General features: G+C 43.5%; 1 protein-coding gene across 4 annotated transcripts in view; it reads right to left on the reverse strand.

The window, feature by feature from the left end:
• Positions 1-4,185: 4,185 nt before the first annotated feature.
• Positions 4,186-14,742, reverse strand: part of Srbd1 (S1 RNA binding domain 1) — a 166,950-nt gene continuing 156,393 nt past the window's right edge. For all 4 annotated transcript variants that reach the window (XM_027417969.2, XM_027417968.2, XM_035445155.1 and 1 more), the window contains 2 exons: positions 7,959-8,143; positions 4,186-5,025 (listed from right to left, as the gene is read on the reverse strand). In XM_027417969.2, the coding sequence (XP_027273770.1) occupies positions 4,736-5,025; positions 7,959-8,143 (475 nt within the window). In that variant the 3' untranslated portion in view covers positions 4,186-4,735. The remainder of the gene's footprint in view (positions 5,026-7,958; positions 8,144-14,742) is intronic.

Here is a 14,742-nt window from a genome sequence, read left to right on the forward strand (position 1 = left end):
TTGTATTCCACATAGCTTTTCAAAGGTGTCTCAAAGCCATTCTCTATTTGCTTGTAACCTTTAGAAGAAATAACCCACCTGGAATTTATTTCATGTGTGATATGACAATATAATTTTGTCCCAACTCAAAATACCATTTGTTTACATACACTGCTTTTTATTAAGTTGCTTTATTTTGTCCTGTTTGTCCAGCCCCTATGTTAAAATGACAGCAGCTTTAGAATACACTTTAATATTAGACATTTCCCTCAAAATTTCCAGATTATTCTTTTGAAGCTGTTTTTCACATGATCTTCAAAATAAATTTAAATAAATAACATACAGAAAACAAAAAAAGCTGTTTGCTGTGGAATATTCCTTTATACTGGGTGAATATGTGTCACCGTGATTGGTTTAACAAAGAAGCTGACTGCCCAATAGCTGAACAGGATAAGGTTAGATGGGAGAGCCAAATTGAGAATGCTGGGAAGAAGAGGGGTGGAGTCTGGAAGTAAGATACGCATGCAGTACTGAGAACAGGTCCCAAGCCACGTAGCAGATCATAGGTAAGAAATGTGCATTAATTTTTAAGAGTTAGCTAGTAACAAGCCTGAGCTATTGGCTGAGCATTTATAATCAACATTAAGCCTCCAGGTGTTTATTTGGGAGCTGCTGGTGGGACAGAAACTTCCACCTACAAGTTGGAATTTCAGCAAATGTGTCTATATAGTCTGTTTTTTACAGGTGCTATTTTTGAAGCACTAGTGTTTTCTGATTTTAAAAGTTATTACTTCTTGTCTAGTTGCTGTGTCTGCATATTATGCCCGCCTACTGTGTTTGCTTATTACCCACAGAGGCCACAAGATGGCAACAGACTCTGCAGCTGGAGGTACAGAAGGTTGTATGTGGGTCCAGAGAATAGTACCCTGGTCCTCTAGTCTTCTTAGTCACTGAGCTGCCACTCCAGCCCAGAACTTTTTTTTAAAAAATAATGCAGAGCCGATAGGAACCTGGTAAACCTTAAAGTAGCTACTCTTTTTTATTTATTTTTTTATATTCAGTAGTAAAAATTTATAATTTCTGTTGTTAAATATTTGACATTTTGCAGTGTATTATTATAAACAGGAATCATTAGGCCACTGCCTAATTGATTTTACAGTTTTATTAGATGTTTACTCATTCATTGACTTACATTGAGTATCTATTATATGTGGGGTAGTTTTCATGAAAGGGAAGCTGGGAAGAGTGACATGTATTAGGGCATGCACTTAATCTCCAGTCTAAATGAGTGAGTTTGCTTTTTCTCACATGGTGTGCAGTCCAAATGAGGCAGTCTAGGGGTATTTTGGCTTCTCCAAAATGCCAGGTGGAATACCACCATCTCCACTGAACTCTCACCATCGCCCTGCAGCGAACACATCCAGCACTCCAAGCAGCAGAGAGCATGGTGGCAGCCCCTGACCTCTTCACCCTCTTCCTTTCCCAGAACCTGCTTGATGGATCCAGTCTGCCACTATCAACTGGCCAGACCATCTTCATTAACTAATTCTTTGTTCCCTTTGGTCAGCATCATCTTAGTACAGAAGAAATAAATTCTAGTCTTAGGGAGAGATTTGAGAGTTTATGACTTAATGTCATGGATTTCTTGGATCTCTTTTTTTGCATTATATTCACCCATTTCACTAGTGGTCTTATCCCGTCTCATAACTTTAACTAGTTAAAGGCTTTCCCAGAGTTTTCCTCTGGACTTTAGTCTAAGATAGTTAACTGCCTGTCATATTCCATCTTAACTGTCCACTTGAACCAGTCTAGAATTACCAGGAAGGGAGTCTCTGTGAAAGTCTAGAGTAGGTTGGTCTGTAGACATGTCTGTGAGTGACTTGTCCACCTAGGGCTATGCCATTCCCTGGGCTTTGAGTCCTGGACAATATGAATGAAGGTTGAGTTGAGCTAGCATGTATACATTTATTACTTTCTTCTGACTACAGATATATGTGACCAGTTCTCTCCAGCTCCCACCATTGTGACTTCTCGGCCATGCCATTGTGGTGATATATTATTTTTGATTTATTAAAGCTCGCCTGAGGGTATGGAAAGCAAAGCCAACCACAAGCCATAGAGCCAGGCAGTGGTGATACACACCTTTAATTCCAGTAGCCATACTAGTTAGCCATAGAGCCAGGTGGTGGTAGCATACATCTTTAAGCCCAGAACTCAAGAGACAAGCAGACAGATCTCTATTAGTTCAAGGCCACCCTGAGCTACACGAAATTGATCCAGTCCTAAAGAGAAACAGCTCACACAAAAGAGATCTGAGCACTTGGGATCACACACCTTTAATCCCAGGGTTTGAGAGATATAAAAGAAGGAAGAAAAGTCATTCTTAGACTTGGTCTTTCACCACATTGAGGAGAGCATAGCAGTCTGAGTGAATCTGAGGAGCAGTGAAGCAGGAAGCAGTCTGAGGATCACCCCCCTTGGTCTGAGGTAGTGATAAGAGCTAGTGGACAGCTGCTTTGCCATGATGGTTTATAACCTGGAACTGTGAGGCAAGTAAGCCCTTCCTTCCTTCCGTTGCTTTTGTTGGAGCTTTATCACAACAACAAAGAAACTAAGACACTACCTATCCCAGCATGTCCACTTGGATATATGCTATTTTGATCATATTCCTCCCCCATTCACCAACAAAAAAACAAAATATCCAATATAACAACAGACCCCCCTAACCAAAGAAAACAAAGTAAAACCACATCAAAAACCAAAAAACCTATCAAACTGTAACCAAAATAAAAGCTCTCACACAAAAACAAAACAAAACTATGAATAAAACCCTCTGGAGCCCATTGTCCACTATATCTTGGTCAGCTACTCCTGAACATGAAGCCTGTCCTGGAGTGGTTGATAGACTCAGTGTCTTTCTATTGGAGGAAACCGATTTTCCTTCTTCAGCAGGTATAAGTGACAGTTCAGCTGTTACTGTGTCCCTATCTTAAACCACCCCCTTCGAACTAGATTCCATTTGAACCAATTCAGGATATATTCAGTAACTTTCCTGACTTCTGTATCGAACTCCTATTTTTTACACATTATGTCTTTTTTTTTTTTTCCTAGAAATACATAGAAACTCTCTTGGATCCATTTCACCTTCTAGCTGTTTTGCCATTTCTTCCCCTCGTCTACAGCAAAACTCTACAAAAGAATTGATTATGGTCATCGTCTCAGTAGGAGCTGCACTGACGTCATCTCCTAGGATGGGCTCTGTAGAGTTTCCACCACCTCTAAGAGAAAATGGGCAGAGGACATGCTGACTGAGATGTCCTGGAGGACAATGAGCACTCATCCCATTTGTGCTCATGAAGGCTTAACCATCAAGGGCTCAGAGCTTCCCTGGCTCTTCCACCCAAAGTGCCCAGGAGTAGGAGGAGCTTCCTGAGAGCACTCTGGAAGCTCACCACACTGTGAACCAGGGAACCCTGGGGAGCATGAGTAAAAGACTGACTAAAAATGAAAACATTACCTTTCATTGCCAGCTGAGGACCCGTAAGCAGCAGAAAAAGCAAACCAGGAGTGCAAGTTAGGCAGATAGACTTCAAAGACACTAGTTAGAATGTTTGAGAATAGAGAGCTACCAGGCAGAACTGTCACAAGATACACTACCTCCCAATGACTACCACTGGCCGACTGTATGATCCCAAACTGGGCATCCAGAGGACAAAAAGAAGCAGAACTGACAAGTCTGCAAGGATAATGGTGCTTACTTACAAATAAAGGATGATTTGCCCAAGACAAATCAACAGGGCTGGCCACACCTTATTACCCAGGGAGGCGGTCAGGTCCTTGTTCACACAAGTACTTCACTGGGCAAACCATCGCAGCAGCAGTGCTCAGGGTGGGCTCTACTTATCGAATTTGACCCCGAACAGTCATACAACACTTACCTTCTCCACTGAATAACAACGGAGTTGGGGCACTTCCTTTATTATTCCTGGAACACCTACATTTAGTATTTTTGAAGGCCATTTTAATCCTTATTTGAAGTTTAATCCTGACAGTTAAGAATATGCCCCTTGTGATAAGCTAAGTCAATTAATGTAACTTTTGAAATTTCCAGAATCTTCCCTCTTCCCCAGAGGCACAGTTCCACAAATTATATCTTTAATTCAGTATGGTTCCTAGTATTCACTCAATGAGCACAGAACACCAGAGTCACCAGCCAGTCATTTATTGGAGGGGTCAATACACATGTTCTTCTGAGGAACACAGTGAAATCATTCACTTGATGTTCACAAACACATGATAATCTCTTTTACTGGTATATTTTCACTTGGTTTGGTAAGGAAAAATAAAAATTATTACAAAATTATGAATTATGCACAAAAGTCCTAATTTAACAACTAATAAAAATGGCAGGATTAAAGACTGATAGTGCTAATGTGTCAACCAACACCATGCATTTCAAATAAAGAAGACAACACACCCAGTCCCAAGACAGCAGATGCCAGCAGGGCGAAGTAAAGCCACCTGCTATAGACAGTGCAGTCAATGAGGAATTGAAAAAGGTAAAACAGCTGCTGCTGTATGATGCCATGTGAGGACATCAGTAGTCTTATTCAAAAGGGGAAGTCAGGATGGTGCGACAACACTTCTATCCAGGACTCCCTCTCATCTGCTGTCTAGATCCCAAGAGCTTTGGCTTGTCCTTGTAAAACGGTAGCAATGAGGGGGCATACTGGTGGTTCGGCCTTCACTGGGGAACTCACAACACCCGAAGGAGGTCGAGCGAAATTCTAGACCGGGGGATATCAATGTTGAGGACTTTCACTTCCACTCTTTCCCCAGGGCCCAGGCCCAGGCTCCTTCTCTTCTTCGTTTTAGATAGTTTTGCTTCTGTTATGTTTCGTATAGGAATCAGTCCCGACTTCCCCACTCCTATATCCACAAAAACCCCAAACATGGTGGCATTCTCCACTTTGCCTGTAAGAACTGTCCCAACCTGCAGATCTTCCAGACACACTATGCTTCTCTTGAAATCAGGTTTATCAAAATCTATGAGGAAAGAGGGTAAAAGTTAGTGTAACCAGGAAGTCACTGTACTTGGAGGGCTGGCATTTGCTGTGTATTGACTGATAAGGATGCCCAGATCAATATGGGCCTTTGAGGGAAGAGGTAAAAGGAGCCTAGAACGCAGGCCTGTTGTGAGAAAAAAACACATCCTGGGAGAAACCGTTCACACAGATGGTTCGAGAAAAACTCCTCAGACATTGACTTCTCTCTGAAGCCTGTCTCACTAATGTGAACAGGAGCACAGTCTGTCTGCAAGGCTGTGGACAGATGGTCTCATTTTCTTTCCTGCAAAGGACAATCACATTGGACCTTTGCTCAGTGAACACACCAGACTAAATGACAAATGCTCAGAAAGGGGGAGCCCTGGCTCCATGAGAGGTGGCACTAGCTTTCAACTCCTGGGTTCTTAAATTGTTTCAAGGTAATCAAAGTTCCACTAGCTCTTGGACAAATGTAGGTGAAATCAAATGTTCTCTCTTCTTCCCACAAACTGGAATTCAAGAATCAATTCTTTCTATTTCAAACACATTTATCCAATCAGGAGGTATGGGTTCTTGATTACCCGTGGCTCAGAAACCCACATCAGTCAGAGCTAGGCTCCTGTCTCTCTCTCTAGTTCAGCTGACTGAATGTTTACTGCTTTCTATCATTACCTCATGGCCAGGTGCTCTGCTTGATGCCAGATACAGAGACCAGACACCCAGGTTCCCATCTCACGGTCTTCACAGCTCTTCTCTGACCCATCCCACTTCTGTTTGCCAACACCAGCCCTTAAGAAGTGAGCACAACTCAGGCCAACTGTGGGCCCAGATAAAATAAAACAACAAAGGCTTTGTGAGAAGAAGAGACAAAGAGTCTAAATGGGGCTTGTAAGCTATCCAAGGCCTGCATTTGCATTTACCTCCACAGGCTCAGCCCCCTTCCCATGGACCACTGCGTGCTGACTCTCTCGACAAAGAACACAGTCTAGCTTGGCTCTCCTTCTCTAAGTCCTCATATTGCCTCCATCCACCCAGTCCAGTTCTGCTTCCTCCAAAGTTGTTGGCTTTAGCCTGATTACTGCTGACTTATTCTTTGCTTTTGTATTAACAACTGCTCACCATTCTTTTCCTCCCTCAGTCCAACCACCTTAAGATCAGGATCTTTTAGAATAAGTTCTCCCACTCCTACTAAACAAGACAAAACCCTGTAAACCCCAAACCTCACTGTCTTCATTAAATACACTGATGTGGGAACTGACTCTGGGATTTCACCTGTCGTTCAATTCCAAAACAGGAAACCTCTGGTAATTTGACCCACACAGGGAGAAGGCTACTCACAGCCCAGAGAAACGCAGGAGTCCAGGGCCGGGGTCAGGATGGTCCCCAGGCCCATGAGGCAGGTTCTCATGCTTGGAAACTCTCTCCCCCTCTTTTCCTTGCAGAAGTCCAGCTGCTGCCAATCCCCATGGGGCTCTGATCAGCAGCTCAGCTTAATTTTGCATGAAAACCAGAGTTGAGAACCACTCAACATGTTCCCCAAGACAGCCTGGGCCACTGAGAAACCAAAAGTCCTCCATGTACTATGCAAATTTTGACAATTTGAGAGCCAAGGTAGTACATTTGGTCAGGCTACTGTCACAATCTTGTTCCTAATTAAGGAAACTAACTTGCAAGGAGAGCTTCAATAAAAAGGAATTGATTATGTCACTGAAAAAAAAAAAACAACTGAAATCTGATGAGTATAAGGAAAGAATGAGGCAATTAAGACAGGAAATACTTTTGAGAAAATGGAGAAAAGAGATGTAATACAAATACTATAACCTAGAAATGCCCAAAACACCATCTATCCCCTGTCTCCAAAGTATGACTCATTTACATCTCCCCCTTGGAAATGCGTTCAACAGTAAAATGATAGTTCTCAAATATCTTGAAAATAGTGACTTAACCAGGGCAAAGATTAGCTGCAAAGTTTGCTTAAAGAGACCTATTTGAAATTGTACTTGTCACACGGGAAAGCCCAGGTTCATCTGTGTTCTGCCCAACAAGAGACCAATTAAGGAAGGCCCCCTGCTTAACTGGGTGTATGCCTTTGCTTTGAGTCCCTAGTGTAACTGAGATAATGAAGCAATCAACACCGTGATAGAAAAACCAAGATGGACAGGAAAAGCCAGCACAGGCCACCTGTAGCTAAATTGTCTTTGTCAACCATCCAGGCAGTGTTTAGGTATGTCACCAATCCCACCCTGCATGAGAGACACTGAGCTTAGTGTTCCTACAAGGGGCAGCCGTGGAATCCACATGAAGAGAAGCAGGCTTCTTGGCATGTTTGTCTATGGGAACAGCCACTTTACATGAAGGACAAATGGAAGGCTTTGATACCCACTGGTCTCATTTGGTGTTTTATTTTCTCCAGCTGCAATTCTGTCTCAAGGGGCCATTGCTCTCAACAACTATAGCTATTATACTTCCTTCACCCTCTACTTGCACAGAAAGCAAGAACACTCTAAATTAGAAAGTTGATCAACACGGAGGTGTCATCCTATTTCTTCACAGTGACATGGAATCCAGAGACCTGGAGGGCTGCAATTTAGGAAGAAGATTCACTTTTGGGGGTGAATGGAAAGCCTTCCCTTTTGGCACTTCAGAAATAAGGAGATTACAGGACAGTCAGGGAGAGCAAGCCTCCATGCATAGTGATGCATCTGTCCTAGTGCACTGGCAAATCAACATCCGATTGGGCAAAGACTCAGAGCCCTGCTTCTGTCTGACTCCAGACACCAATGCTAGTGACAGTCACGGATGCATGCTGACCCTCAGCTCTCTCATGCAGAGGGTGAAAGGATCTGATCTACTTCAGGCATTCGGCTGTTGTGAGGGTCAAAGGTGATGAGGCAAACTTCACTAAGTCATGGGCTACAGCTCACGTTCACCCACCTGTTCGGAAGTCAAAGCTTTCGGGCTGGCTCAGACCATCGATGATGACCTGTAAGGTATGGGCAGTTGTCTTTAACCTTTCTGCAGTTTTCTCTATGCTTTCTTTCCCGAGAGATGAATTTATTTTTTGTTGCATTTCAGGCTTTCCAATCTCATGTAGTGTCCCTCCGATGAATGACAAAAACCTTCAGTGGGGAGAAAAGCCAAACATTTATCACTAATATTACTTTTTACATTTCCTTGCACAGGTCAGCTTCAGATTCTCTTACCTCAACTGGTCTCTATGGAGAGCTGACCATATGTCCTATGCTGCAGCAAGTGACTCAGTTAAGGGGCATGTGGGCAGGGGGAGGAGGTGTGTTTAAGCTCTAGTGCTATTTTCCAAGGGCACAGTGCCTGCTCACAGTCGGGCCAGGGACATTTTACAGTGTGCTGTTCATTACAGTTTAGCATCACAGGCCTATTTTCTGGATAAGCCTATCTATATTTACCTCATGTTTCCTACAATTTTCAGTCAGGGAAACATTTGAATTTAGATTAACAGTCAAATACAATGTATTGATGATACCAAAATCCAGTATGGCATGTGTCAGGTATTTCTGACTTTCACAAACACTCCCATGTCAGACATCCTTGATGTACATCTATGTGATGGGAGGATGACCTGCCAGACTGTCAGCTCCAAGGACACAAATGCCACTGAGCCACACATAAGTGAAATCACCTACAAAGCATGGAGTATTCAATGGGAAAATAAATACTAGAGGGCAGCTGGGATGGGTACCTGCTTAGTAATAGCATGTGAAAACAGCATGTGTAAGAGAACCGAGACTGTTGCGCCATAGCAACAGTATGGGAAGTATGTGAAAGAAAAAGCGATTTTTTTTTTCAAAAGGAAAAAACCCCTCAAAGATATAATCTCAAGTTGAATATTCTTTATATACTTTATATACCATATAGCAATGTTTGCTATTGCCTTGCTTGTACATATGCTACCCAATTACTGAGCTGCAGTAAAACCATAATAAAACAAAATAAAAAATGATGGTTAGGATGCAGTTCCCTCCAGTTTCATGTGAGTTCCGGGCCATGGCTCCCTTTCTCGATGTTCCTTGGCTGGGCATTTTTCTACATCATTAAGCTCCATTTCCTATGATTAATGGCACTTTAAAAATGTCAACACAGTAATGAGACAGATAGTGATACTAGTGCCCTCGAATTCCTTCCTCTAAGAATGCCTCTTGAATACAGGAAGGGAAAAGGAAAATGCTGGAGGTTGTCAATGGATCTCCCCCCCCCCGTCTCCCCCCCCACCAGCAGGCACTGGATGGAGTAGAAGGAGTCGCCCACCATTCCATTTCTGTGTTTGCACTGTGCTCTCCTGTGATACTCCGGTGCTGATCATCTCGTATCTGCTGGGGAAAGGTCTCTCACCTCCCATTTAACTAGGGTGTCTCTTGAGTTCAGATGCACAACCCTTCTACATTCCTAGAGCCCTATTTATTTTAAAAGACCGTCTAGCATCCAACAAATTTATCTTGAGGGTATAATTTCGTTAGCAGTCTAATACGAAGACAGGGAGTGATGCTTCTCTGGACACAAGCACCAGGGAGATCCACTTCATCAGCTTATGTCTATGGCGCCCCCAGCAGGTGGAGAGACAGCCTGTGAGTGGTGTTGACTGATGGACAGCAGCATCATGTATTGGTGACAGGGCCCAGCCGCTGGAGCTCTGACTGATAGAGCACCAGCCGACACACGCAGTGTCGGCCCACAGCTAACTACGTAAGTTTCTCAATGACCCCTGCTCTTTCTTTGGACAGCTCTTTTGGATACTCACTAATTTGGCTTTACTGGGGTGCAACTGATTACTATGTAGAGCACTGTCCAGCCCCTCGATACTCTGGCTCACACCTTTAGCCATTTGTTAAGATGCTTAAAATCGGGCTAGAGAGATGGCTCAGAGGTTAAGAGCACTGACTGTTCTTCCAGAGGTCCTGAGTTCAATTCCCAGCAACCACATGGTGGCTCACAACCAACCGTTATGAGATCTGGTACCCTCTTCTGGTGTGCAGATATACATGGAAGCAGAATGTTGTATACATAATAAATAAATAAATAAGTAAATAAATAAATAAATAAATAAGATGCCTAAAATCAGTGGACTTTGGGGCTGTAGATACATATATCCTTGAACAGCATCTAGCAATTAGTAAAGCTATGGCGGAAAACTTCCCAAAGCACCCACTCTGCAGGCCACTGGCAGTCTTAAGATGCACTGTATATGCATATGCACAGGCGCACACATGCGATGGAGAGGCAGTGACTGCCACAAAATCACATCCTTATAAAAAGTCTGCTTAAGGTGACTGGAGCTGTAAGGAGAAAATCGGCTTGTTTAACCTGGGAGTGTATTTCATATATCATGCCACCCTCACAGAAGCCTGAGGGCAGTAGCCACTGAAATCAATAAGAAAGCATTATGTTGCTTCCCGCTAATGCTCTGTATTGATCAACCCTATTTTTAAACAATGAAGGAATGAAGTTAAGTAGTTCTTGCATTTTGAAAACTTTCTTAAAGTTGCCCAAGCCACAGAAAAAGCCAGCACAAAGGAGGGAAACTGGGAGAATGGGAACCAACCCTGGGGTGGCTCTGACCCTGAAGGTTCTCAGACACATGTGGCTGCCCAGGACAGGAGGAGACACTTCGTGCTCAGGAGCTGCATGGGAAAGTGCTTTCCAGACTCCGAATCTCTTTCCCTCTAGAACTGAGAACTAAGGCCAACACTGAGTACTTCCTAGCTCCAAAGTACAAAAGGAAAATACTCTCTTACCTGGAACACAGAATGAGCCCATAATGACAAATATATGCCATGTACTGCTGGCTGCACATTCTCAATTGATCATGGTATTTGGGAGGGGGAGATGGGGGTGGGAGAGACGGAGGGAGGCTTAATAGCCTGCCCACAGCCATGCAGCTATTCTTAGTGAGTCTCCTCTCACACATACGTGTCCATGCCACTGAGTGCACATAAAAATTACTGTTGTATTTGGTAACATAGAACACAATGTGTTGGGTAATATCTCTCCAGCACAATTTAATGGAAGATCACTTCTAAACATTAGGCAGTTAACACCAAGTAAATCCCACAGAGAACTTATTATATACAAGTTTCTAAATGGACAGTTCTCACAAGTCAATGAGTTATTAAAAACATCGTCTTGTTTTCTCTCCTGTCTCTGGAAGGCCTTTTCCATTTGCTAAGGACTGCTGTTGGAGCTGCTGTTTTTATTTAATATGTAATTTCATCCATCTTACTTAAAGTAAGAAAGTAGCATAAATGCAACAAATAAGCACATCATGTTCTTTTAGCACACATCTGCACAGAGTTAAAACACAGACCTCGCAGCCGAGGGCACGGTTACTCTTCAGACACAAAGCTACACAAGCTAACACTGCTGATGTTTTCTACAGAAGCTTGCAACAAAGGCCAGGTCTTCCTCCACAAAGAGAAAAGAAAAGTCTTTATAAAACTTTTCCCCCAAACAGGAAGAAATTCTCCAGATTCATGAGACTCTAGAGATGGCCATCCGGATTCTTGTAATCATTTCCAGCATGGGGATTTAGAAGCCAAGGGGTTTGTTACATAGAGCAACGTGACACCCTGCGGAGCTCACAAGGACCTCGGTGATATAACACCGTCTCTCTCTCTCTCTCTCTCTCTCTCTCTCTCTCTCTCTCTCTCTCTCACACACACACACACACACACACATACACACACAGAGAGGGGGGGGGGAGCGCACCAGCCATGCTACCATAGCAAAGTCCACGGTTTTCAGAGACTTTCATAGTTGCATTGTTTTATCCATTCAGTTTATAGGAATTTTGTCAACAAGCAAAAAATGAAACACAAGAGCGCAGCCATTTTGGAATGAAAGGAAACAGAGGGGGTAGGTCGCAACTGGTAATGCATGGAGAAACTTGATGACATGGCTTTTAGACTAGAGTTGTGTGTTAAATGGTGGGGCACTCACTCAAAGTCCAGCAATGGTTTGCTACTCTAGAGACTCCAGATACTGTATATAGTTTCAAATCTATCACCGTAAAGAGGACAGAAGAAACTTGAACTCAGTGTGCCAAAGGATAGGACCTGCTGTGCCTCTGCCACTGTTTAGTCAAGCTGCTGTATGCAGGTGCACTGTGCACAATGAGTCCAATATGGCTTGGTGGAGACAGTGCCAACTTGACCATATCAGATATCTCATGATCACATCAGGAGACAGCCATGGGGACTGCACTTCCATCACTAAGAACTTTTCACATTTCTCCTGGGTTAAAACAAGACAAAGATCTGGGCCAGAAACCTTCAAAATCTGTGCTGGTACAAACCCCAGAAGCAAGTGAAAATCCAAGTAAAGTGCATTTATGGAAGGCTCCAGAGCTGCCAGCTGCTCCACAGAAGCTAACAGAGTCATAATGGAAATGGTATTTCATTGGCTTTTCTTAGCATTTGATCAACCACAGAAAGAGCAGAGAACTCTCCATAAGAATGTACGCTGACAAGGTTTTAAAATATAGTAGCGATGTATCCTGAAAAAACAGACTTATTCAGCCGGGCGTTGGTGGCGCACGCCTTTAATCCCAGCACTCGGGAGGCAGAGGCAAAGGCAGAAGCAGGCGGATCTCTGTGAGTTTGAGGCCAGCCTGGTCTACAGAGTGAGTGCCAGGATAGGCTCCAAAGGTACACAGAGATACCCTGTCTCGAAAAACCAAAACCAAAACCCAAACCTAAAACAAACAGACTTATTGTGAAGACTCCCACACTCCGTGCAGTATTTAATGGTATCTACAATCTGGTGTGTGTGGGGTCCCTGTAGAGTCTTTCGTGGTACCATTTCGAATGTCTTCAGAATGTCTCCTGCATCAGGAAGCAGCAGAAAGTCACTGAGAACAGAGAAGCTGCTGCCATGGATTGGGGAATAATTGGGAGGCATTTTGTGAGCACCTGCTCTCACCTCCCGCAGACCGACGAGAGAGATGTCCTAGTGTCAAAGGGAAAGTTAGACAATGGGTAGAAGCAGAACTCACTACATGCCGCAGTAACTGCAGCGAGAACCTGTTGCCTTAGCTGTTTCAGTAAGACTTTACATGCCCCTGCACTTCAGCACAGGGAATTAACTTTACTTAAAAGGAAGTGCCAGTTAATTCTCTTTACAGTCTTCTAGAAGTTCAAGCATTAGGATGATCATCTGTTTAGAGCCAGTTACAGATGACACTCTCAATTTAACCCAAACATCTAAGATTGGTGAAGTAATAGCCAGTGTCATAAAAGGCAGTGATTCCTCAACAACCAAACAACTTGCTCTGAGCCACATGCTGTGTAAGTATCACAGTTTAACTTAAAAGCCCCCCCCCCCCAATTTTAAAGAAACTGGCCCATTCTCCCACACAAGTGAGTTCAATTGGGGGGGGGCAGGATGACAGCATCTCGTTTGACTACCTCCTTCAAATATGCATGCCCTATCTCAAGTGATGAGGATTTGCTAAATTCAAAGTCTTGTGACAAAATACTGCATCATGAAAACAGAGCCTGGGCCTTGAATAAGCTTCCAGAGGACTCAAGGAGGCCCATTGGGACAGTTTCAGTCCTACCTGTGCTCTCCAAGGCAGGACTTCACATTCAGACGGGCACATACTTTCAAAGTGCTCAATAAAACATGCATTTCACTCCCTGGAAAATCTCACTGCAGATGGAGCTTTGCAGATAAGAGAACCAAACCCCTGTAAGTGGTTTGATTGATAAGAGTAAGTGACCAGTGCAAAGTCACACAGCTGAAGCCACACGGTTGGAGCTCAATCAAGTTACAGTCCTTCACATCTTCACGAGTACTCTGACCCCCTGACTTTTGAGGCGCTTCAATGCAGACAGAAGATTCAGATTGCAGATAAAATTTGGCACCCAGAACTACTGCCTGGGAGCAATTTATTATTATTTTTTAAACTAAATTTGAAAGAAAGAAACTTTGGCTCTTTTTGAGTTATTGAGTAAGGGTTAAACAAAATTAAGTTAGTGGTTTCAAAGGCTGCAGCCTCTATATAGTTCAAAAACACTGTGTTTAGAATTAATATAATTTAATTTACTGCCTGTAAAGCCATAATGTGGATTAGTGCCTGTGACTATTTGAAAGAGGAGGGTAAATAAAGCAACAGTATTCAGAAGCATACAGGCGGCCGACGGAAGGAAAAGCTGAAGCAGACCACTCTAGTGTCACTTGGAGCAAACCCAAGTGATGGGGAAAAACTCCTAAGGGACAGATTCATACCACACAGCCAACTGTCAATGACGTTCCTTTCCAAAAACTAGTAGAGGCTTATTAACATCGGCCATTTCAGTAAATCTCTGGCTGTCCTCTCGACGGCTAGGGACGCTGGTTACAATGGGGAAGGGAGGTGGCAGCAGCTCAGCCATGATGACACAGAACCAGAAGGTAGGCTGAGACTCCAACCCATAGCTAGACTGGGAGCAGGAAGCTGAGGTAACAGGAGATAGAATCAATACCTGAGTGTCAGGCTCCAGACTGAGGGGTCTAAACTTGAGCAAGAGCGGACAAGGAGAAGGACGGACAAATACTTGTACAATTCCACCACAGGCCTACAGCTCCCTCTGTTCTCCTCCAGTGTGAGTAGCAGGCTGTTCTATTATACATAGAGGAGAAACCAGCCTCCTCCCCAGTGCTAGGAGCTGGTATTGATATGACTTAACAATGCTACATGTGCAAATTA

This window comes from Cricetulus griseus, chromosome 5 (assembly GCF_003668045.3).
Source record: "Cricetulus griseus strain 17A/GY chromosome 5, alternate assembly CriGri-PICRH-1.0, whole genome shotgun sequence".
Lineage (NCBI taxonomy): Eukaryota > Metazoa > Chordata > Mammalia > Rodentia > Cricetidae > Cricetulus > Cricetulus griseus.